This window comes from Melozone crissalis, unplaced genomic scaffold (genome assembly GCF_028551555.1).
Source record: "Melozone crissalis strain CALT ecotype California unplaced genomic scaffold, PUWL_Pcris_2 ptg000006l_1, whole genome shotgun sequence".
Classification (NCBI taxonomy): Eukaryota; Metazoa; Chordata; class Aves; order Passeriformes; family Passerellidae; genus Melozone; species Melozone crissalis.
This window is the reverse complement of record NW_026535784.1, coordinates 56,481,087-56,506,279: the sequence shown is the minus strand read 5'-3', so window position 1 is coordinate 56,506,279 and position 25,193 is coordinate 56,481,087. Positions and strand designations below refer to the sequence as shown.

The window sequence follows — 25,193 nt, the reverse complement described above, 5'->3', positions numbered from 1 at the left end:
TCACTTACAGTGCCCGTTTTACATTTTGTCCCTCCCTTTCCCCCTCTCTTGGACCAATCCCTGAGACTGTAGAGATGTTCCTCCACCCTGTAGTCCTCTTCTGATATTCCTTTTCCTTTCTAATGTATTTGGAAACCAGAAAATATAATTGAATTTATTTTTCGTCACAGAATAAAGTAAAAATGCTTCTTGCTATAAAAGCTCTTGAAAAATCTTTTGGTTTTCTTCTTTTGCAAGGACAGGTACTTTTAATGAGCTCTTCAGATGTGCTCAGTGAATGAACATATAAGAGCGTAAATTCATGGCTGTTTTTATTTAGCAGATGTAGAACTTTCCAAGAAAGGGGATTCTGAAAATAGTTGCGAGTCTCTGAACTTGCTTAGCATTTCAAGAATAGTTATTTCTGTTTTCTCCTGAAGGAATATTTTAACCTGTTGTTCCCATGAAAATGCAGAGTGTTTAATATCTAAAAATTGCCTGTACTAGGTCCTAAGTTAAGGAACAAATTAGGGGGGGAAAGGTAAGTCTAAGGCTGTCTCATTCACTTGGTTTTTTTCTGATCAAAAAGTTTCCAGGTGATTTAAAGACAAGTAGTTTAAAAATGGTTTTAGAGTCTCTTTAAAGCTTTGTTTAAAGTTTTGCAGAGATATTGTATCTCTGACTTCAGACGTCTTGTGGGGCTTTGGTGTGAGGCTTCACATGCTCCATCTGTGCCAGAAAAAGTCCTGTGCTTTTGCAAGGAAAAGTTCTGCTATTGCAAGACCTGACTCTGCAAGTTTTAAGGAGAGTTTTACCCCCCCGACACGTTCCTTTATGACAAAATACAGATGGCAGAAATGTTGGAGCAGCACAGAACAGCTTTTTGGGAAGATGGGATTCTGACCCTGTATGCCAGACTGAAAAAGCAAGTGTTAACACACCCTGTTGAAATCACAAATGTCTCACCTGAAATGAAGTTTTGACACAGCTGCTTTACTGCCAGCTGCCAGAATGTGCCTTTTGTACTCACTTCCACGCCCTTATTCAGGGTGTGGTTTTGTTACTCATTTCTGCAAGAATAAGCTTTCCTTCTTTTCCCAGGCTCACTCTTGTAATGCAGGGCCTAGTCCTACTGTGATTTCAACTCAAACATTGAATAAAAATACATTTGAGCCTCACAGTTTCACCTAGGCAGCCCCCAAGTCCCAGACAGCTGCTCCCAGATATCCCAGGATGGGGGAATATTCAAAAGTAAATACTGGGATGTATTTGTGCTATTGAAGATGCTGTGATCTCACCAGGAAGAACAATTTATAATGTATGTAGAAAAAGAAAAAAAAAAAATTTCCAAAACAGATGGGGCCCATGCATCTGGGAGTATGCATAGGTATGAGACACAAGCTTATTTTCCTGGTGGTTTGCTAAGATGTCCTTTCAGATATGAGATTTATACACTTTTTTACTCTATTCAGAATATAATCCTTATAAATAAGGATAAATACTGCTTGTTTATTACTTATTCCAGTGGCCTCAGTCTTTTCTCTCTTCTTAACACTTGGCAACAGCCAGTGCCTGCAGCCTGGCTCTAAACTCAGTGTGCCTCCTCAGCTTCAGCTTAGCTGCAGCACAAGGATTTCCCTCCATTTAGGTAAATTCAGGTCACCATACGTTTTTCACATAGCTTCTATGCAATTTGTGTACCTGTCAATAATTTAGAAAAGACAGGATGGTTTTGGTGCCAGCAGGGTCCTGCAGTACCTAAACAGAACATAAAGGACATGGTGAAAAGGTGCTCATCAAGGGACAAAACAAGAATTCAAAAGGACAAACAATTTCACTCTTCAGTAAAGCAAAGATTGGGGTTTTTTCCCCAGCTCAAACAGTTACATTTCACTGAGATATTTGACTAATGCTGCAAGTGAAGTCAGATGCAGAACTGTGAATGTTTGATGATTCCAGTGAGGAAAAGGAATGGAAGGGGGCAGTTTCCAATTCTGACAAGTTCAAGGCAGGCAGTTTCCCAGCACAAATGCCCTTTCCCTCCCACAGAAGAACAATGAAGTTATGAGGGCATGGATAAGGAAGGGATGCTGTTTTTTAGGGGTGGTGGTTTTCAGGAAGGCACAAAAGGAGCCCTTCCTGCAGCAAGCCCCCCTTTCCCATCCAGAGGGGTCAATGTGAGGATATTGCTGCCCTTACTTCAGTATCACACCCCCCTTCCCTGCAGGCAGGGTTCATCAGAGCTGTCATTCATTACACACAGTAATTAACAAACTTTTTTCTCTAGGTAATCTGAAATGCCAGATGCTCAACACACTGTAGGTTCCTGTATTGCAGTATCAGCAGACTGCTTAGCTACTTTTACTGCAATTTGGCAGCATCATCATATTATTTTGCATGGTAATTGATTAAAATCACAAGATACTCTGGGACACACTGAATCAGGAAAACTGTGGGAGCAGGAGGGCTTATGGGTGGGGAAGAGAAGCCTTATTTTATTTAATCCCCCAAAATTATACCTGAGGAAAACAGCAAATGCTTCTTCCTTCAGCCTGCCTCTGAACACCCATTTATTCAAATCCCACATTGGCTCTTAGCAGCCTCAAGGATCAAAGGATGGTTTTTTGTTGTACATAGAGTTTGTTTCTGGGCTAGGACAGACAGCTCCTTACCAAGGTGGTTCTTTCCCAGCCTGGCTCCGAAGGGAGTCACAGCCTTTTCCTACAGACCTATTTTTACTTTTGGAGAGCTGCGCCCCCATTAACAGCTCATCAACCGGGGAATGAAGGGCACCGGCAGAGGGATCCTTTATCACAAAGCTGGTGAGGCAGCCAAGGAGGACGCTGAACCCTACAAGGAAACACTGGCACTCATTTACAAACAGAACTCAGCATTTTTATTCTTTGATTGACTTCCTGCTAGTTTTGATATTTGCTACCACCAGAGAAGAGCTTAAAAACACAGTACAACATTGTGAACCAGTTAGGAAGGCTGGAAGGGAGAGCAAATCCCAGTACAATTGCAAGTAACTTGGTGGAGTTCAGAATTAAGATTGTTTTGAACGGATCAGCAATGAAGCAATAAATATGCTGCTGCACTGAACCAACAACAGGATTTAATCACTAACTTTGTGGTTTATTGCATTACAGTTTAAAACTAAATGTTGTCCCTCATCATACATTCACCAACCAGGTAAATGACACTTTTTCATATGTTTGATGCTAAATGGCTAAAATTATGCAGTAGCCAAACTAGACTAGGACTAGTAGAGGTAGATATTGAATGGGCAGTGCCAGGCAGAAATATTTTGTCAAGGTACTTCTTTGTCTTGCATTATGAACAGCTAGCAGGTTTAACACTTTTAACTAAAACATCTTAGGGAAGCTATTCTAAGATGCTTTGGACTTTGTAGCAATATTTCTCTTGCAATATTACAAACTCTTTGATAGTGTCTCTTGTAAAGTGGACAATTTTTGTCCTTCCAGTTTTCTGCCACAATTTGCATGGAGACTAACACACAAAACTGGTATTTGTGAACATACTACTGCTTTTGCTTGTACCACTCCAGAATACACATTCACAGCTTCCTTGGCATGGGAAGACTGCATTTATAGTATTTACAGCTCCAGTCATCCTCCTAGCAATAAAAAAGCCATTTTATATTTAATCTAAAATGGAATTTCTATTATGCCAGCTCCTTACAACTAACTCACTTCAGTCTTCTTTTGGCGAGCTGCTCTATCAGTTGCTCCTTGCCATTCCCACTGCTGGCTGCATGCTCTGGGAAAGTCTCTGCCCAACACAGCCATTAAAATTAAGTGTTTGTAGATTGGAGCTTTCATTTCCAGGAAACAGAATCACGATGGCATGGCCAGAAGTTTTGTAAAATCATACACCCTTTGTGCCTCGCTTCATCCCAGGGCAGCTGATTACTGGAAGGCTCCTGGAAGCAAAAGCCTTTCCTCAGGCTCAGCAACCACTTTCCTCCAACTGGAACCTGACCTTTCATTCATGAGCTTATAGATGGCTCGAATCAATTACTCACACAACCATCTCTAATTACACTACATTTGCACCATTTTCCTTCACAGGACCCCAAAGCACTGCGTGACCACACGAGTGTAACTCTGACTTCCACACAGTTCAAGCTGTTTTACATTACACTTCAGTAAAAATGGCATTTGTAAAGCAAAATTCCTTAGGGGAAAAGATTTCAAAGCTAGCTACATACTCTGTACAGAACACTTAGAAAAACAGTTAAAGCAATCACAAAAAGGGGAAAATACAATTTTTATCCGGGTCTATCGACCTGGGTGATGGTATCAAGTGGTTTTGTTGGCATTAGTAGTACATGTCTAAAACAGAACTGTGGCAACAACATGGGAATGCTGCAGGAATGATGGCACCATTGCTCCAACCCCCAAAGGCATCACATTAGACAGACACCTTAATTCTTCTTGTTTATCTTGCTCACATGATACTGGTGGTTGCACCTCTGGCTCCTCAGGCCTGATCTCCCCCCGCCCTCATGGGTGTTTTCTTTCAGGGAAAATATAATTCAATCTCTGAGTTTCTACACCAACTTCCCGAGTCCACTCTTATGGCTGCAGCACCTCCAAACCTTGCAAACCCTAATGCTAAAGGAAGATGTAACAGGCTGATCATAAACACCTTATGTAGCCCTAGAGAGCTCCCTGGGAAATGTGAATTTGCTCCCCATGCTAGGGGAAAAATCTGGGTGCCAGACTTCCCTGTGTGCTGTCTCAGCCAGAACAGATCAGGACAAGCCTTCCCCCTATGAACATGCAAATATTAAGAACCCTGCCAACAAAAAAAAAAAAAAAAAGTCAAATATAGATTTTAAGGCATTTAATATGCAAAGAAATTAATTACAGAATAGGTAATTTTGAGGCTATTTTACCTGCTTGTTCACACATGCGCCTGCATGCTTTGCTCTCTACACGGAGGAAGCAAGTACCTAACCCACCATCACAGGGAAAACCACAACTTCCAGTTCCCTACAATTTAAGCCCATGAATAACTCTGGCACTGCTTCATGCAGTGTGCACCATCTTCTCTTATCTAGGCAAAATTTAATGTCAGAAATTTTTTTGTACCCAGGAAAGATACCCATATCGTGTGTCATCACCAGTGGCTCCACTGATGGTGACATTTTCCTTCTCCAGTGAAAATCATGAAGAATCAAACTAAATTGTGTCATGCCAATGCTGTAGGTCACTGACCACAACTGCACTCCCTGCTCCCCTGCTCTGGCAGCCCAGCACCAGAGATTACAATTTGGGATCTCAGCACACAAAGGAAAGCTTCCACTGCAACATAGCACTCTGTGCTACCAAAGAAGACTCAGTGCACTGGATTTCAACTTCATTTCCAGCTCTAAAAGCTCTTCCTCAGAAGTCAGTCTTGCATCTAACAGAACAGATGTGAAGATGAAGGAATAACAATTTCTTTGCCAGTTAAAGAACCTCCATTTTCAGGCAAACTCTTGGCTTAGTTTTCTGTCCTGGGCTTGCAGTCTTCTGGAAGGGGATGAGTACCCTCTTTAATCCAAAAGCACCATCTCTGAAGCAGTGTGCATGCCTTTCAGCAAGGCTATGAAGTGTCTTTGGGAAAATCAAAATAGATGTGTAGATGAGGACTTCTGGAAGGCCCACTGAAGCATCCTTTTCCCCATTTGCACAATTAAAGACAACGAGTAACTTCCAGCTTTTAGTTCATCCATTTCAACCCAAAAACAGGCATTGAAAAAGTAAAAGAAATAATCCCATTTATAGGCAGCACCCAAAACCCCCAGTATCTGGAAAAAAAAGCATTTGCTTGATGCAATTCACAATCTGTTACAAGTGAGCACTCATCTGCCTCCAGCAGCCGAGAAATGGGCAACAATACTCAAGAGGCAAGGCCAAAATCTCACAGCTTGTGTAGGCAAGACTGAACCATCTCCAGGAGTTGCAGAAGACATGCAGTCCAAGTACCTCAGGCTGCAGAAACCACTGAGATCAAGACATCAATACTCGAGTCACTTAAAGGCTCTGTTGGTATTCCAGTCCCTAAAAGCCCAGCAGGTAAATATACAAATACAGCAACCCACACTCGTGATGGGAACTATACTGCAAACATACACCAGGATAGGCTAGCCATGAAAAGAAGGGGAGATGAAGACACAATGAAGAAAAGCCTGTTGTTCTGACACTTAGGAATCTACAAACCCCAGCAAGTCCTCCAGGATCTCTTAACTGTACATGTCAATCACTGAATTCCACTATGTGGAAGAGGAAGGCTGTGTATCCACAAAACAGATACTCTGTAACTGAACTCCTGCAGCAAAGAAGGCACTCACTTTGTAAGCTGTAGTTTATTTCTACTCTGTTTTATATGATGAGCCTACAAAAGAAAACATTTGAGTACTTATCTATATTATTAACACAGTAGACTTCTAGACTGAAGCTTGACTTGGAAACACTGGTGGAACTTAGAAGCCGAGTAGCAAAGCATTTTGTTATAGGACTTCCCAGACATTCAGTATTTACACAGAATGCATTTGCACTTTATACTCAATGACCACCCATCATCAGCAGCGACACTGTTAGCATGAGTGGACAGCACAGTGAGCCAGCCCTGAGCTGCACTCCAGCAAACCCATTCACTGTCCAAGTACAACATAGATCGGTTGGAATATTCACACAGGTGTTTTTCAAAACGTTTTATTGCATTATATTTGGTACCTTATGTTTGACAAAGGAAATTACATCTGTAACTGCAGGAATAAGAAGCTGGTCTGTTATTGAAAAAAAAATCTTGGGCCCCTTAAAAGTTACAAAGTCTTGGGCTTGCCTGAAACAACTGAGCAAGAAATATATTCTTAGAAATGTAGGGCTTCAAGTATTACAAACCTGTGACACTGTGGAAAAGTTCCAGAGGTATCTAAACTGCAGCACTTTTTTTTTTTTCTGCATAACGTGAACAAGGCCTGCTGAGGTTTTAATCTATTAGTCTCTTGATCAGTCAAAATGGTAGTCAGGAGTTTTCCTCTTTGCAACTTCAAGCCATAGTATGTTCTCATTTTGTTTTCACTCTACGTGAAAAATGCATGCGATCTTTCTAATTGGTGCCACATCACAGTGCATAATTTTATTTGGTTCTTGCATTACAGTTTTAAAAAGTTTGGCCAACCTATGCCAATAAGTTCATCTCAAGAACAGCAATGCTGATTCTCCCCTCCCCACCCCGAGTTTAATTCCAAGAGAGACCATTGTAACTGGTTCCTTCCTTCAGGTAAAAACTGTGGTGCAAGAACACCGAACTGATCGTGTACAGTGAATTTCAGAGACACAACAAGCTTATTGAACACACTATGTTTCTTAATTCTGGTTGATATCCGTATGTCCAAGCACCCCAACGTAACAAGTATGTTGCGGGTTTCTCTCTATATTCTGATTCACATTGCATACTTCCTATGGACACAATCATCCCCCGTATCAAAATCAGTCAGATGCTAAAGCCCCATCAACTCTTTGTGCTCAGTGAAAGAATCCAGTGCTAAAACAGCAGTTTTGCTGTCTGAGATAACAGTAATCTCACAAGACAAATTTAAATTTAATATTTCTGCCACACACCTGCTCTGAGGGCTATACACCTCCAGGTCTCATATAAATTAGTTTAAAAACATGGATGGGTAGGTGAGGAAAAGGGTTGTTTATTTTTTCCTTTTTTTTCAATTTTAGCAGCTTTTAATTTTTAAGAAACCAAACAACCTATAACCAGTAATATGTTAGATATTTTATATATATACTTTGTCAGCAGGATAAAAAAAAGTAAAACTATTTGAAGGCAACGGGGTTTTTTTTCCTTCTGTTCTTTGTGTAAGTTAGAACAATTCAGCAGGTGCGTGACAAAAATATTATACACCAGATATGGTCCAACGTCATTTTTTTTGCAATAAAGTTGTTCATATTTCATTGGCCAGTTCTTCAGGTTCTGCAGAACTATCTCCATTAACTGTGATCTTCATATCCTCTTCATATCCAGGGGGCATGAAAGCCAAAGCATAAGGGAAAAGCTTATGACAATTTGCTCTGTAAGTTTCAGATGCTTCTTTACAGTCTCCAAGGCTACCGTCACATAAAGCTTCTAATACCTCCATACAAGTCTAATTAAAGAGAAAAATAAACAAGTGTTATGGCTTCTTAAATGTTCAGCTGAACACTCACAACACAGGTTTCAAAGAGCAGTTCTGCTCTCTCAGATAAGAATAATTTCCCAAGACACATTTAAAACAGTATTTCTGACACAGACCTGCTCAAAAGGCCACACACCTTTCATCAAATGACATTCTAACTAAACACAGCATGAAATACCAGTGTAGTCTGATTTGAAAGAATGCACTTTAAAAAGGGATCTAAAACCCAGCTAGAAATATTGACTGTAAAATGAAATACTAATTTGTCACCTGTTTCTTATTTTCCTAAGAAAAACCTATTCTTGCTAACTGACAACCAAGAACCCCACCATTCCTGGGACACACTGACCATTGCAGCAACATGTAACATACCTTTCAATCGCATCAAATTACTCTGGTATTACCACATTTTTCAGATTTTAGTTAATGATTTAGAAGAGTAAAAGGAGATTTCCTGTGTAACTTTTTGCAGCCTGCATTCCAACCATGAGAAACCAACCTAGTGAGCTCCACTAAAGCCTGGCAGCATTTAACACCTGCCCGTGGCTGTGTGCAGGCATTAGCACAGCCAGGCAGCCTTCTCCTGCTCCTCTGACATTTAGTACAGTTTTTGTTTCTTCTGTGGACTGGGATTAACTGCTCTGTCCTCCTGCTGAAGGGTTGTGGAGCTCTCCTCAAGGACCCGTTTTGCTCTCTGTAGCACTGGCATCCACCAAAGGTGAAATATATCTGGTTTTACAGCTGCAGCATGCTCTGAGACACCTGGTCTTTATACAATGAAATGTAATAAATCTGATCTCTTTGCACACAAAAATGCCTTTCTACAAACACCTAGACTCCTTTAGATCCTCCTCCACTTTTAGGGCACTTTTAATTTCTCATCTAGAAGTTCAGAAGAAGTCCAACCCTTCCTTCATGTTGGCACCAAACATGCTTAAAGTCAACATTTTCCGTTGTATCACAATGCACTGCACAGGAGTGCATTTATGCACTGCTGAGCTGGTAAAAGCTTCTTTTCTAGTCTTGCCAAGTTTGCACCTCCAGAACAACCAAGCAGTTTTGGTCACACTTCATCTTTCCCCAGTCCAATTCCCAGAATTCCACTCACAGGCAAAACCCAGCAAATAGAAGGCAAAATAATTTTTGTTTGCTAAATCTACTCATAATCTAGATTAAATTCTTTGAGACCACTCAAACAGAAAGAAAACTCGCATCATCCAAAAACCAATACCCAAACAAGACAAGTTTATGAAAAATGCTAAAGGCAATGTCAAAGGGAGATTATTCCATGACCACCAGAATGAAGCAAAGACTCACTGGTGAGCTTTTCACTTAACTACATGCTAAGGCATAACTGGCACATGCAGCTTTTATTAAACCTATGGTAATTCCCACAGCTTGCAGGAAGCTGGCTATGGAAAGCCTTCCCAGAGTCTGTGCCCCTCCTTTTCTAGTGAGCAGTTGCCTGTGTGGCAGCCAAAGCTCAGACAAACTACTACCTTTTCTTTTGCCCTGTGAATTCTCTCAAGTTTAATAAGTTTTCCCATTACCTGTAGCAATAATATGGCTTCCACTGCTGCTATTTTCCTATTATCACAAAACTAAATTAATTTAAATGTGCAAAAAGGATATTAAATATTTTGGTTCAGATGAACCTGACATCCCTTTCTTTCACAACTCAACCTTCTTGTGTGTTATGATAAGGCACAGCAATGACTTCAGCTTCCTCTTACCTCCAAATTTTGCTTAAAGCTTCCACAGATACAACAGAAGTTGTCTACAATTTATAAATACGTTACCTGAAGATTTCTGTTAATAAGGGATTCATCCAGGGTCATTGCCAGTTCCACTGCCCTTTTCTGACTGGAAGGGTCTAAGTAGTACATCATTTTGGCAGCTACAGGAGGAAAAGAAAGATTCATCACCCAGTGGATTACCAAAATCATCTTATACACAAACATAAAATAGGGATAACATGAGGAAGAGGGGGGACTGAACTCTCCAGCAGTAGTTCCAAATGGAACCAGCTTGGAGCATAAAGCATGATACCTATGCAGGTAGAAGGGAAGCTCCAAACAAAGCATTGAAACAAACATTCTGCACACATTAGAAACAACAGGGCAGAGGTCCCCACATTCCCACTTCAGCAGCACAAAGAGAAAATTAAGGAAAACCACAGACAACCTGGCAATCATGTTGTCAGAAAAACACAAACAGAGAAGAAAGCACTCCAGAGGAAAGGAGTGATTGTTACATCACTGGGGCTGATACTGAGATACCACTGCCAGAGAAGCACAGAAAATGTACCAGGCAGAACAAGGAAAAGGGCAAAGTACCTGATAACCTATGTGGCAGTGAGTCATAGTTCCTTTTAAGGAAAGCTTCATTGAAGTTCTTTGGATTAGTTGCTCCAAAAAGCCGATTCATTTCTTGGTTTAACACTGTTCTAACAGCATCAGGCAGATCCTTACTTTCAGATACTGTTGGAAAAAAAGAAGTTGAGGTGAGCACAGGTAATCGCAACAAAATACAATTTATGTATTTATTTTAGCATTTTTCATGTTTACATTATTAATATAATTGGAAAGTATCTCAAAGGAAGATGCATGAAATTAGATCAGGTAAATACTGGATGTGTTAGAAGAAGCTTAACTGTGGCATTTACCTGATGCCTAGAAAAAGTCAGAGCTTTTTTACATTAATATACTCTCCCCCCCTTACTAATTAAAACCTATTATGCTCAGAGGTTGAGGTCATACAGGTCTGTTCCTAAATGAGTCTACTCTGTAGCCTCCATCAGAAAGGGTGACCTTTGGGGCAGGGAGAGAATTCTTCCAACTTTCACAAGTAAGGACAGAATTCTAAGCCCTCTCCTTGCATGCTGACACAAGCTGTCAGCAGAAAAGTCCCATTCCTCACTCTGCAATTTCCATTTCTTCACTGTCTCTCTCTCTCAGGCTTCACATACTGCTCACGGTCTCAAAAACTCTTAACAATACTGGAATGACTCCTAAATCCAGATGCAATCATAAATACCATACTTAAATTTTAGCATGAATCAGTTTTCTAATACATGCTTTAAATATTTTGAATTAATTGTGCTAAAAACCAATGACTGCAGGTTTGGCATCACCTGGCAGTGTGCACAGGTGGAGTCCTACCAAACACACACATACCACTGCTGAAGAGATGAATCATGCACTCGTGGAGCCAAGGATGACTGGAATCAATGGCAAAGGCTCTCTTCACAGACTGAAGCATCAGAAGGAACTTCTCTGGAAAGAAAAACCAAGTGTTGACAAGTGTTCAAAAACCTGTGGCAGGAAACCACTGCACTGTGTTACAAGAGTATTTAGTGTTTGAAATTAGAATGATCAGAAGAATTTACAGCCGAGTGTGCTGCAAAAGCCATTTTTAATAACATCCATCTATTTAACCAGTGAATTAAGTGGATAATCACCAAATAATCACCAGATGTTCAAACTCTGGTTTGCACATACTGCTCATTGCTGGAGTGCTGGTCCAGTGAAAAGTTCTGTACCGTGACAGGGATGGGCTCCTCACACCTCATCAGTAATTGCTGCTTAAGTTCCAATATACACCTTTACCATTCACAAATTGCTTGCCTTCATTAAGTGCTCTCACTTACCTTTTCGAAAATAAATCTCAAAGGCAAAAAGATGAGTCTCTATTTTGTTCTTCACTAAATTCTTCAAGGGTGTTAAAAATTTAATGGCTTCTTCCAAAGGTGCTTCAACCTACAGATTCAAGGAAGTGACACACCTAAGTCAAAGTTGAAACCTAGTAAGTACAATAACAAAACCCAGCTATTGCTGAGTCACATCAGAGAGTTACTCTCCTAAGGCAGTGCAGAAGATGCTTAGAATCTCTTCTGTTACAAATTCTGCAGCTTTTACTCAATGTCTAAACACAGACTAAAAAGTCCAAAATATTTGCTTTCTGATGGCTACAAAGCACGTTCTGCTATAGAGATACAATTCTTTTCCTTCTATCACACACCAGTAGTGAACACACCTGGAGCTGAACCTGCACTGGAAAGGGCAGTGTGGCTGCCCACACCAAACTACATACATGGGCCTGAGGTAAATGACTGATAAACACCCATGACATCCTGCTCATGTGAGCTTCAGACAGGGTCCTAAAAGCTGCCAGGTCACAGTGACAGTCCCAGCCAATATCACAATACAATACTGTGATATAGAATTTGGAATCATATTATATTCACATCTGTATATTACAGACATAACTAGATTTGCCAAAGAAATGCATTACACAGCTGCAAATGTTCCTTATAATCTTGGGGACTGGCTAGATTTTTCACGGGTACCCCATGACATCTCTGTACTACAGAACTCAATTTCAATAAATGCCGCTGCACTTCCATCTTGACTAGCATTGCAGTTAGTTCTGCTTCTTGCAACCAGTGAACTACACAATGGAAATACCAGCAATATTCTTAATAACTAGTCAAGTTTAAGTCACTTGTTTCTTGGCTACAGAATGAAGTTCACTGACTCAACTTTCAAATATCCCTTCAAGAGCAAATACAACTCACTTCAGTGTGAATAGTATGAATATAGATTCAGAATACTGGATCTATTAAGACTTGCAATGTATACTACTATTGCTGTAAGTAATTTTTCCAGTCTCTATAATTTTCTTATCTTTCCCTTACTTTTTTTGAGTGTTTTCCTGCTCCTTACAGACATAACTTCTGCCAAAGGAAGAGTCTTCTAAGTCACCTCCCTTTATATCTCTCTATAGTTCTTAATCCAGATCTCTAAATACGTCTCAGTCTAGTCTACTATTTACTACTACAGCTTCTTTATTCCTTTTTCCCCCCATTCAAAACATGTTTGTTTCAAAACGTGTTTTGTTCAAAACGTTTGTTTGTGCAAACAAATCTCGTTAAAGCATTCAGTGCTTCAATGTCTCCTCTTTGACAGACTATGTGAACAGAATAAAGAAATGAAACAGAAAAGCATATCAGGGGGCATAAAAGAATGAATAATAATCACCTTACAGACAGGACAGAAAGACTTCCACACAACCAGCTAGAAATAGGGCACAATCAACAAGGTAGTGCAGCAGACATATGGAGATAATTCCACATGTAGCAAATGTTTATGACTTCAATTACGGCCTTTGAGAACTAGGCACAAAAACTGCGATTTCCACACTACTGACACTGTATCTAACCAACTAGCCCTAGAAAGGAATTATTTTTAAAACACTGCCTGTGAAGAGATGCCATCCAAAAAAAATTTACAAGTTATTTGAATGGCTTATAAGTTTTGTGTGCTTACTGCAATTTTTCTAGAAATTCCTAAGACTTTATTATTACATTGGTAAGCACCTTTGCCAGTTTCTCAGGGATCAGTTCCTCTTTCGGTCCTCCAATTTCTTCATCATCATCATCCTTCTTCTTTTTCTGATTCCTCTGTTGCTTCTCCTTCTCAGCATTTTTCTTCTCCTCCTCCAGTTGTGCTTTCTTCTGGGCTCTTCTCTGCTTATTTCGTAGCTTCTTTAGCTCCTTGTCAGACATGTTTGCTGTACACACACAAGGGACAAAACCACACAACACTGATGTCTCACAATTAACAGCATCAAGCAGATGTCAGACAGCATCACCTGTTTTAAACTATGTCTACTAACAAGCAGTGCTCTCATCACCTTTGTAAAAGCTTATTTACTATGGATAGGTTGTTTTATAGTCTATGCTGATGCTTCATAATCCACAAATTCCTTAGTGGAATCAAGGGACAGAAATTAAAATAACAGTATAATGAGATGAAAAGTACTAAAACTTTACAAATTCCTCTTAAAGAATTCTCTCATGAAGGATCCTCTGTTAGTACCATTTGAGATGCCCCAAGCCATAACTGCTTAAGCTGCTCTCAAATCAGAAATGTGAGGAAAAAAAAATAGATTATTTAAACATTATTTTTACATCAGAAGCAAGAGATGATGAAATTTAAATTGCTACCAAGTGAAATTTCTGCACACTGATAAAACGCTTAGAAAAGTTACCACCAAGCACATCTGCTTCAATCTCCTATTCCATGGACTAACCAACTTAAGAATTCATGTTTTTGCAGTCATTCTGTAACACAAATATTTTTACTTAAGAACTACAACTCTCACTACAAACCTATCATTGCTCTGCAATAACCACAATAAAGCAGACATCAGTTTAATTTCCAGCAGAACATCTACTTTACCATGCAGTCCAAGCTGCAATTTGCCTACTTTGTTTTTTGCTATCACAGACCTACCTAAAATACCCACTAATTAGTGAAACTGCACAATGAATAAACCCTGAGGGTTGAATACCTGTGTCAGCCTCATGCTCTTTATTCTCATCTGTTAGGGGATTATCATGAAGTTTCAAGTAGATTTCTATGGCAATGTGTGCTGCTTTGAAGTAGAAGGGGTGTTGTCGAAGCACATCTTCTAGTTTTAACAAATCCACATAAGACCTGAGGGTGATCTTCCTCATGCAGTAGGTGTGGAAGTCGAACTGGTCATCCGTGATTTCTACAAAGTGCTGTCACAATGTAACATAACATGTTTAAGAAGCAGTAAAAAAGTCATTCCCCTCTTGAACTTCTCCAAGTACTTAACATCTCATATAACTTTACCCTAAACTCAGCTTAGTTTAGGAACTTCCTGAAGTTTAGGAACTTTACCCTAAACTCAGTTTAGTTTGTCAAAGCTCAGGATAGAAGAGTAAGCACAACAAGCTAATTGAGGTCTCTTCCTTTGGAAGCTACCCCAGCTGGTGACTTACTAGCACATTTTTAAGATGTGACACTCAGATGTGAACCCTGTGACAGATTTACATAATGGAAGAAAAGCACTACTTCTCGAGTTTTAATTCCTCACGTGTCCTTTCCACTGCTGCTCCACACCTGCACGTAAGTTTTTGCAGCATTATCTTTAATAGTTTTTAGGATTCCTGAGTAGCAATATTGTAGGACCTTTTACTACTTATGCATAGGCAGAGAATTTGTCACTGACTACACTGTTGAACATTATATTTCATGGGCTGCTTAATCATTTAGTACTGAGACAGAGCAGGTGTTGTCCTTGCAGTTGTTAGTCTGTTTCTGTGATCATGTATTGATGGAATAATGAAAACTCTATAGAGACGCCTTAGTAATCTCCATGATAAACTCCTTTTCTTGCAAGAGCCGATTATTTGCTCCTACTCTGTTTCCCCAGCCATGAATCAGCTATTAAATCCATGAGATCAGCTTCCCCACTTTTTCTGAGACAGTTTAGATCCTTTAGGTGCAAAGTATGAGATAAAAATGCTTCTGAAAACCAGAACACATTTCATCAACTAGACTGGCCCCTTTGCGTAACTGGCCCCTCCAAAAGATTTAGAAGGCACTGCTTTTTCTTACAAAAGCTATTTTCATGGTTTCTGAATTCAACATATTTGCTTATCTTGTGGTTGAACTTTGCTACACCTTCAATTAATCCAATAAATAAATTAAACACAGTGACTTAAATGCTTAGAAATATTCTTTTTGGTGGCTTAAGTTATCACTTCATTTGCTGACCTCTTCTGGTACCTTAGACAATTTATAAGACTAATAGTTTCTTATACAAAAAAATCTTACACTAATTTATTTAAAGGATTTATGCAAATAAAACACAATCCTGGCAAATCACAAACTGGTGTGGATTGGAAGGGACCTTTAAGGTCATCTTTTTCCAACCCTCTGCCACAGGCAGGGACACCTTTCACGAGACCAGGTTACTTTGGAAATTTTACATCACTTTTTTCAAATCAGAATGTTCCAGAGCTGAGTCCTCCCTGCAGAAGACCAGCAGTGCTGAAATCCCCTAATGCCTCTCTATTTGCAAAGAGGCACAGCTTCCTACTAAGTTCTGCTCTTTCAGCACTTCTTTTACACCCTCAGCTGTCTGGTCTTTTCTCTAGACTTTAGTGTGCTTTAAAAAACCCCAAATTCATACCTGCTTCTTTTTAAAGCTGTGCATCCAAATTTTGTTGTTTGCCTCACTATGGATACCAACATTTAATGTGCAAGTGTTCCCCCTTTTAAATAAAATTTCTACTTTAAGAAGTCTTTATTTTTGCAATGGCTTATTTTAAACTGTAGCTTTTTTTAAAAGAAGACAGTTAATATTTTTGTAATATTTTAAACATTTATTGTGTAGCTCTAAAACAGTGCCTTAATAGTAACTGAGATCTGTCCTTCACTTAAGGATGGGCTCGTCAGCTCATCCACTTATTTTTGGACTTAGAGTGCACATACTCTTTGTTTGTATCTAAATACCCATTTCTTATGTACACTGCCAGAACTAGGATTATTCTTGACAGTTTTCTCCTCTTGTCTGGATCTTTAAGTAACTTTATAAAATCTTTTCATAAAACACAGTTTACAATGGCACTTTTAGGAGGAAATGCAACTATATAATCTTGCCAGTAACCAACATGAAATCCCTCCTGAAGCTACATGAAATGCACCCTTACTGCTCAGAAAAGTGACATAGCAGCACAGTAAACTTAAACCAGTGTTTCCAATCTAAGCCATTGAGCTGAATACGTACTCTCTCAATTTCATGGCATTTCTTAAGTGCTTCTCCAAATTTGTTCATTGCCTTGTAGGCTTGTGCACATTCTGTCTGAAACCACATGCACTGCATTTCATTAAGGTTCTCTACTGCCGAGGTTCCTTCCTAAAAACAAAAACAGCATTATACAGAAAATAAATCTCATAGGAGTCATCAGCTGCTATTTCTTTTATCTTGCCCTCATTAAAAGCACAGTTAAAGAAAATGAATGTTAAATCTCAGAACTGGAGTCTTGAAAGTTGGAAATGCCACAGTTAAAACTGACGAGCTTTGTTGATTAATATAAAAATACAAACAGTATGGAAAAAATGACAGAAAAGTTCCAGCCCACAACAAGACACTAACACCTGCAGGACTTTTTTCCCCCTCAACTAAAACTGCCATGTGCATCTTTCAGAGAACTGCTGATTGAGCTAAGCATCCTGACAGTAGTAGTAGTAGTAGTAGATGATTATTTCTAACGCAATCAGTACTAGAGAGTAAGGCATGACAAAAGGAACACTTTAATTTGACACCTTCTGGTTCAAAAAATGAGATTACAGTTGTCTTTCAAATCTGGTATTTATATATACTTGCACAGATCCATAGAACTTAGCAATGAAAGAGAAAGGCAGTGTTCAAAACAGCCTGATTTAGGCAACTGAAAATGAGGAAAAGTATCAGTTCTATTTTCAGTATCTAGGACTGAAATCTAGGATACTGAAATCTCTGATAATCTAGGACTCCTCTCATTATTTTTGTTTTTTTTTTTTATTAAGAAGCCTGTATTTGAGCACTAGACATAAGATCAAATAGAAATAAATAAGAATGTAAAGAGCAACTTCATCAATTTCTTTCAGTATTTTTCAAGCTCAGTTTTGGGTAACTGGCATGCTTCCTTTTAACATCATCTTAGAGCTGCTTAAGGCATTGAGGGAGGTCAAATTAACCTAAATTCATGATGGGTTTGCATCAAAATTCCCACATGGAGCTACTGAGCATACATAAAACAGAACTTTCTCTCCCCTCATGTCTGCCTCCACATGGCCTTCATTTCACAAGATCCCTCAGGTTTCCTTCATAAATACCACTCCCCCTTCTCTCCATTCAACCTACCTTGCATTCCAGGTTTCTCCTGCTCTTTAAGAGAGGAGAAAATGGGACAAACAAACAGAAAAGGCTTTACTTTTGCAGGTAGATCCCAACAGCTTGCTGCCTGTCTCCCACAGACAACACACAAATGACACTGCCAGTATTCCAAAACTGTAATTTGACAAATAGTCTGGAGAGACTTCACTGAGCTGTTTTGACTTGCAGTTATGAAAGAATAATACCAAAGTAGTACATTGTAAAAAGTAACTATGTGTGACCATCAAACCTATCCAAATGGGGCTACAGCAGGGACAAAAAGTGACGCATGAAATCGTGCCATTTCCATAACCCAACATTCATGCTGTATTTTTCCTACCTAGCAAAAATAACCAAACCGAAGCTTTATAGAGTTTTCACTTATTCCTATGGCATCATGCTTATCCAAGATTAATTCAAACCCTGCTATGGACTACCATAACTGAAGCAAGCAACCATAGGTGCTCTGAAACAGAATTTAAATATGATAGTGAGGCTGACTGCAAAGTTTAAAAAAGTTATTCCACAAGGGATTAGGCCCACACTATTCCAAAGACTTCTAGAAAATTGCAACAAACCCGTGTAAACTTAGAACACATTTCTTCAGCTTCTTTAATGGAGTTTGCTTTCAACATATATTTTGCACATTTGGAGTTGATAAATCTGTCTGCTGTGTCCAAAGCCTGAGCTTCATCCATCCACCTTGCAGCTTCTTTAATATTTCCAGCATGCTATAAAGATAGAAATTTAAGTTGATTGAGTAATTGTAAAACACACATATTTTATCTACTCACTGCTTGATATAGATAGGTTTTTCTTTAGACTTTTAAATACCTTTCCTCATTATGGAATTACTGGTCTTTTAGCACTGAATGTTTTTCCTGAAAATGCTTAAAGAATCAGTTTGGATAATCCCATTCTGACACAGTATCATAGTGCACCCTAAGAAATTGTTTTAAGCAGCTACAAAAACAGGGGGTAAGAACAAATGAAAGACTCAATTTAATTTAATCAGTGTGATTTTTAAACTAAGAATTCACATTTCTCCTTTACTGAGTTAGAAACCTACATCGTGGCTTTTTCATATGCAGCAGAAAACCCCATCTCAAATAGCTTAACAATACCCTTACCTAGAAACTCACTACAATTCCTAACAAACAAATCACCTTTGGTCACTAAGAATAAAGCCAAACTTACCTTATAGATTTTTGCCTTCACAAGGAAGAGTTCTATCAAAGTGGGAGTACTTTCTATAGCAGCATTTATATATTCTAGAGCCAGGGATGGCAGTCCAATTTTATCATAATGCTGAGCCAAGTAATACTGGACCCAGAGTAAAGTGGTTGGAGGTTCTTCTTTACCATCATCTGGCAGGAGCAAAATGGAGAGGGGTTGTTTGTTCAGTTTATTACTAAAACAACATACCAGAAGTAAAATGCTCTAAGCACAGCCACTGAAATTAATTCTGTCTCTCTATCAGACCTAGGAGAGCTTTCAAACTACTGGCTTTAGGTACATACATGAGCTTTTAAGTCCATCCAAGACCTAGGTATATCCTTCTCCTTCTGTGGTTTTAAGGAAAAGGGAGTTGGGGGTCAAAAGCAGGTGCACTCTGTTCCAACTATTTGCTTAGGGCAGTCGGATATGCAAAACCTCCAGGAACACAAAACACAGTCCCCAACAAAAGCTCCAAAACTACACTTTTCCTTGAAGATTGTACTATCAGTATATTGCCTTTTGTTTGGCATTTCTGTAGTAACAGATTTGACACAGCTGTCAAACTTCAGTTTTCTGAACAGTGATAAACTCAAATCTTGAAAATAGCATACTTGAACTCAAGTATGCGAAGACATGACTAAATTCACAGATCCAGGAAAAAAGTTTAGAGCAAGTGACTACATTTTGAATAGAGACTTTCTATTTGACAGCTATGGTTCTGCATTAGGGGAAAAACAAAAACCCCACATCCCCTTTGTTTCTTCACTCCCATTTCCCCACCTCTGAATGGACACACAGTGCTTACAACCAGGCACTACTTCCATGAAGCCCAACAGTCTCAGCACTCACCATTTGGGTTAAATAACCTGCAGCTTCTTAGAGAGGTTTCATAACCTATCACGAGCTCTTCTATGATTGCCACCTACACGTACAAGACGAGACACAGGAAAAATAATATGTAGGCCAGATAGTATTTTATTTTAACTTGAGCTACTTGGTGTTACCCAAACTAGTTATTTTGGTAAGAAAACTCTGCAATATCCTGAATTAAATTACTTCTGAGAATGTACTCAATCTCACTTTATTTTTAACCAGGCCTCCCTTGGTGAACTCTTACACAGCTTAAAATTACTAAATTTTAAGTTTTTTACATTTACCAACTTGGCACACGTATGCCCACATACATACTACTTTCTTCTCTCCACTGTATCAGGTCATGTAAAGCAGTGCTCATGGAGAGAACACTGAAGAAAAATGGTTTCCTTCATCTCTTCAATACACGACGGTTACGAGATAGAACACAAAAACTGGTTAGAACACTTACCTTCTCTTTGTCTTTATATAATGACCTCAAAGTGTTGAAGACTGGTGGGCAACCTTTGCTGAAATTCATCCTTAAGAACTTGTCTAGACATTCCTTGAACTTTTCACCTTGAGAGGAAAAAGACCTGTTGATTTTGTTTTACCAGACATTACTCATCAATTGCAGGTTGTTTATACCTTTAAATCAGAATCTAAGAAACACAAGCGTTGATCACTACCTGCTCAGCAAAACATGCACTTACCAGACAAAAAGTTTAATGGTAATCTTCTTGGAACTAGTCCCCTTGGGTATTTAGTCCAGGCCTCCTCATAGATCTTTAGTCTCTCCATCATATTAGCTGGAAGAGAATTTTACAGTTTACTTTCCCCTTCCATTCAAGCAAGAAGGAAAAGGGGAAAGTGATTTATACCTGACTAAAAAAGGAATCAGAATATATAACAACTATAATATAATATATATAATGGTTTCCTAAAGAACAGAATTTCCTCCTTATTCTTATTAAAAATAATGAATTGAATGACTCCAAGGTACACAGTATCTGCTAATTCCTCTTCCAGCACTAGAATACTAACTGCTTATCTCTCATCTTAAAAACAGCCCCTGCTTTATTGCTGTCTAAAACCTTCAAAGAAGGCCATTCAGTTTTATTAGCTACAACATAACATTAAGATAACAGAAGCAGTAAAGGAAAAATTGAAAATTAAAACTGTCATCTAAGAAATAATTCTATTCTTTCAACCACACACAAAGAGTATTGCAATTTTATGATTCTATGATTTTGGATAAGGCAGGGTAACAACAATGCAAGAGATATTTCCTGTCTTTCTTAAGAAACCCCAACATTATGACAGTATGTACACACGCATTTAAAAAGCAAAATTTAAATGGGGACTTTAAAAATAATAGTTTTAGTATTTAAAGCAATACAAGCTTTTCATACACGTAGTAATTTTAAATATATAGAAAAAGCTTATTTACTACAAGATATCAAATCATTACCTGGCTTAAGTGCCTTTTCTAAGCCTTTGTAATAAGCCCAGTTTTCAGGATTTCTTTCTTGCAGTCCCTTGTACACATCAACTGCTTCTTCAAGTCTGCCAAGCTGAAGCAGGAGTTCTCCTGTGTGAAGAACAAGATGGTTTAAATTGTAAAAGCAGTGTAACATTTATCCCTCTACACTAAAAGACTGGATAATCCTTAGCTCCATCCAGATTCTAATTTCATAGAAAAAATAAGCACTACATATAGCATTACAAACTAGCTGACAGATATGCTTTTACTTTGACAATAGCTGCAGTTAAAGTAAGATTTTACAACTTGGCCCACAATCCCTGAAACTTACTTGAAAATTTAATGCAAAATGCCTATGATTTGGGTTTTTTCCTTACTTACTGAAGTGACTGGTTACTTTAAGTGTAGTTTTTACTGCAGAAGGCAATTAAAAGCAGCACATGGTATTTGATGTATACAGCATCTTGAAAACCAAACAAACTGTGGAGCTGCAAGTAAGAGAATGGTTCTTCAATCTGGTATTTCATGAAACTAACTTCAGTGGTTTTAATCAAGCCATTGATTAGATGGATGAATTTTTAAGATTATGCCAACAAGTTTCCTTTTCACGATACTTCAATACAAATTAAAATTGATAAAGTAAAGATTAGCTCTAACAATTGTATAAGCATCTTTGTTAATGCTGGAACTGCAACAGGAGTAGATTTCCTGTTTCACAATGGAAAACTATTTAACAAAGCTTTGCTATTGGCAAATGTTAGGCATGAACAGATTACACACCAGAGGTGAACAATACAAGTCTAGACTAAAGCAAGATTTTTTTAACCCTGTTTAAAAGAGGAAAATGCAAATTTACCTTTCTTCTTCCCTTTGTCACACAATTAACATGCAATTTTGGCAAGAGATGCTGCTTTACACAGTTAGAGTAACTTGAGGACTACACACAGAATCTAGTGCCCAGGAAAAAGTTCACTCACTGAGAATGACAGAATTGGGAAAATAAACCTTAAATTCTTTCTCTGAGGTGAAAGTTAATTTTTTTTCCTATCTAAGACCAGCAAATATCAGCACAAGTTTGAGTGTTTTTCTGCTGTACTTCATCCACAGAGGCTTTTGCATGTGTGCTTAAAATTTGCACACACTCATTTATTACAATAGAGAATACACAGCAGCCAAGCCAGTCCAAACAACACACTGGGAGCTGTGCCCAAAAAATTAATCACTTGTACCCTGCTGAAAGCACACAGCCTGCAAAGAGTATTTCCATCCTTTTGTCTGGTAACTTCCTAAGGAGGTTTTGTGTTTTGGTCTCAGGTTTATTGTTAATGAAGTCCTATTTGCAAAACTTATTTTCATTCCAGACTTTGGACCTTCAAACACTAAGTATGTCACATAATACATCAACGCAGAACATAAAGTATGTCAAAAGAACCTTCAGATAAAAAAATAAACCCCACTCCTACCCCCAAAAGTCCTACCACTGTGTTTCAAAAATGATCTGTGATATTGTAGTCTCTATATCCATCTCCTTTCATATGCAAACCAAGTAAGATATTCAGCTACCATGGAGAGTCATCTGCAATCAATTTCCTTGAGGAAACACCACACCTACCATTACTGTCACTGCTCAATTCCTAGGTTCCTTTGCAAGACAGTGAGATTACTATTACCAGAAATAAGAACTTGCTACACCATCTACATGAACAAACTAGGGTAAAAGGATTTCTTTTCTTTAAGCAATCATCTGAACAGATTCCAGTGTGAGCCGAGAGCAAGCAGCACCTTCAATAGATGGGCAATTTCACAGAGAGACTGTACAAGCATCAAGCAGAAAAGGAAGAAAGCATGCTTTAATGAAGTGCACCTGTTAAGAGAGCTGCTAGAGTGAACTTGTATCACTCTGCAATTCCATGTGTGGAATATAAGCTACAATATTGTACTGATCTGTTACAGTATTATACACCAGGTTTTTAATAGTACAACAGAAGCTCCCCCAGCCTCACTGAAGAGTCAATTTCTACATGCTGCAAGGGTGACTGGGGACATTTAAAAGCCTTCTGCTGTACCAAAGATGATTCTTCCTTTGCAGCACGTGCTATCCTTGTCAGGGCCACTATCAAAGCTGTAACAGCAGAGGGTACACTCACACAGACCTTCAGCACATCAGTTTAGGATCTCCTATCTGAAACACCTGGCTGTTTAAAAGTTTCAGAACAGCACGTTTGTACCTCACTGATGAGTTACCAGCTTGGGACAAGAGCATGACAGGGACTGAATAAGCTGTGAGACAAGCAGTCCTACATAACATCAAAATTAAATAAATTAAGCTAAAAACAAATCTGAGTTCCAAAAGATGGGAAAACCTGACAGTACAGACATCCCACTGTATGCTATGTGTTCAAATGTATCTTCAGAAAGTGATTACCTTTAGTTTCTTCAACAGCCAGTTTATCACAGATCTGCTTTTCATAGGTACAAAGATGCTCCAAGGCTTCTTTAAAAAGCCCTGCTTCCCGGAGGACTTGGTTTTGATAGAGCAGCAGCTCACTGTACTCATAGTCCACTTTGTCAGGTGATGTCTACACAGGAAAGCCAGACACAGGACATAGATCAGCCTTCTAACTCTAAACTTTGGGATCAAATTCATTTGACTAAACAAAGTTTAGTCATGCATGAAGTTTTCTCATCATGAAAGGAATGTTTTATTTTTGGCTTCCACAGCACTCCATATAGCAATTTCATGTTCTCCTCTTACCTGCTGTGTCTTCCTAAATTCCTCTAAAATTTTTGCTGCCATTTCGTAGTCTTCCAGCAAATGGTAAGCGATGGCATAACCGATCCATGATGCTCGCTGTGCGGGTCGGAGCTGAAGCAACTGGTATCTTGTTTCCTGCAAAAAAGGAGCTGCTAATTTTACTCTGATACTCTGCAGAATCCTTTAGGCAAGATCCTGTCTTCAATATTCTAGTATTTAAGAAGTCACTGGGAAATAGTTTTGTATATGCATTTTATTAACCAGAGAAAGAATAAACTTTGAATTGCAATGGTGCTCACTGAATAAAAAACTAAGCCTTCACAAAATAACATGTCCAACCAAATCCTGATGAGTCAGACTAATTTTGTTAATGCACGACACACATGCTTTTCCTGTCTAACCACTTATGAACAGAACATAATTAAGGATACTTGGTTTGAATTGCAGGAACATTTACCAGTGTTTCACATTAACCTTGAAAGTACATATGTATTTAAATAATTGGAAGTGTTCTTAGGCAACACAGGTCACGCAAACACATCCCTGTTCTTTGGCAAGAGGATAATCACAGCTGGAAAAGACAACAGATTTGCTTGGTATCACGCAATTTTAATGCTACAACTTGTTTTGTTGTAGACTGCTGAAAGGCATTTTCAAGTAACTTAAAGGAAAAAAGTTACTTCCCATTGAGAAATGTCTAAACTGTCAAAAGTAGGGATTAACAAAGAACGAAAACTAGTTACAGCTGTTTTAATAGAATGGTGATCACTCAAAATATTTTCACATAGTGGAGGCTGGAATTTAAAGGAAAGGAAAAAAAAACAATCAAAACACAATCCAATTCCCAGGTTTGAGAGCAAATTCACATTTCTTCAGAGACAGCATATGATTAGCCATGAACTACTGACTTCTAAGCATCCTAACATTTAATCCTTAATGCATTTAGAGATTACAAAATTTGCATTCACATT

At 38.7% G+C, this 25,193-nt stretch overlaps 1 protein-coding gene across 1 annotated transcript in view; it reads right to left on the bottom strand.

Annotated features, from left to right (window-relative positions):
- Positions 1-4,833: 4,833 nt before the first annotated feature.
- The window catches only part of NAA15 (N-alpha-acetyltransferase 15, NatA auxiliary subunit), a 36,410-nt gene continuing 16,050 nt past the window's right edge, over positions 4,834-25,193 (bottom strand). The window contains exons 5-20 of the mRNA XM_054292862.1: positions 24,223-24,357; positions 23,893-24,046; positions 21,456-21,575; positions 20,698-20,793; positions 20,457-20,563; positions 19,982-20,054; positions 19,112-19,281; positions 18,493-18,645; positions 16,784-16,912; positions 14,534-14,747; positions 13,557-13,750; positions 11,829-11,937; positions 11,356-11,454; positions 10,516-10,659; positions 9,979-10,076; positions 4,834-8,149 (exon numbers count right to left, since the gene is read on the bottom strand). Of these exons, the coding sequence (XP_054148837.1) occupies positions 7,949-8,149; positions 9,979-10,076; positions 10,516-10,659; positions 11,356-11,454; positions 11,829-11,937; positions 13,557-13,750; positions 14,534-14,747; positions 16,784-16,912; positions 18,493-18,645; positions 19,112-19,281; positions 19,982-20,054; positions 20,457-20,563; positions 20,698-20,793; positions 21,456-21,575; positions 23,893-24,046; positions 24,223-24,357 (2,196 nt within the window). The 3' untranslated portion in view covers positions 4,834-7,948. The remainder of the gene's footprint in view (positions 8,150-9,978; positions 10,077-10,515; positions 10,660-11,355; positions 11,455-11,828; positions 11,938-13,556; positions 13,751-14,533; positions 14,748-16,783; positions 16,913-18,492; positions 18,646-19,111; positions 19,282-19,981; positions 20,055-20,456; positions 20,564-20,697; positions 20,794-21,455; positions 21,576-23,892; positions 24,047-24,222; positions 24,358-25,193) is intronic.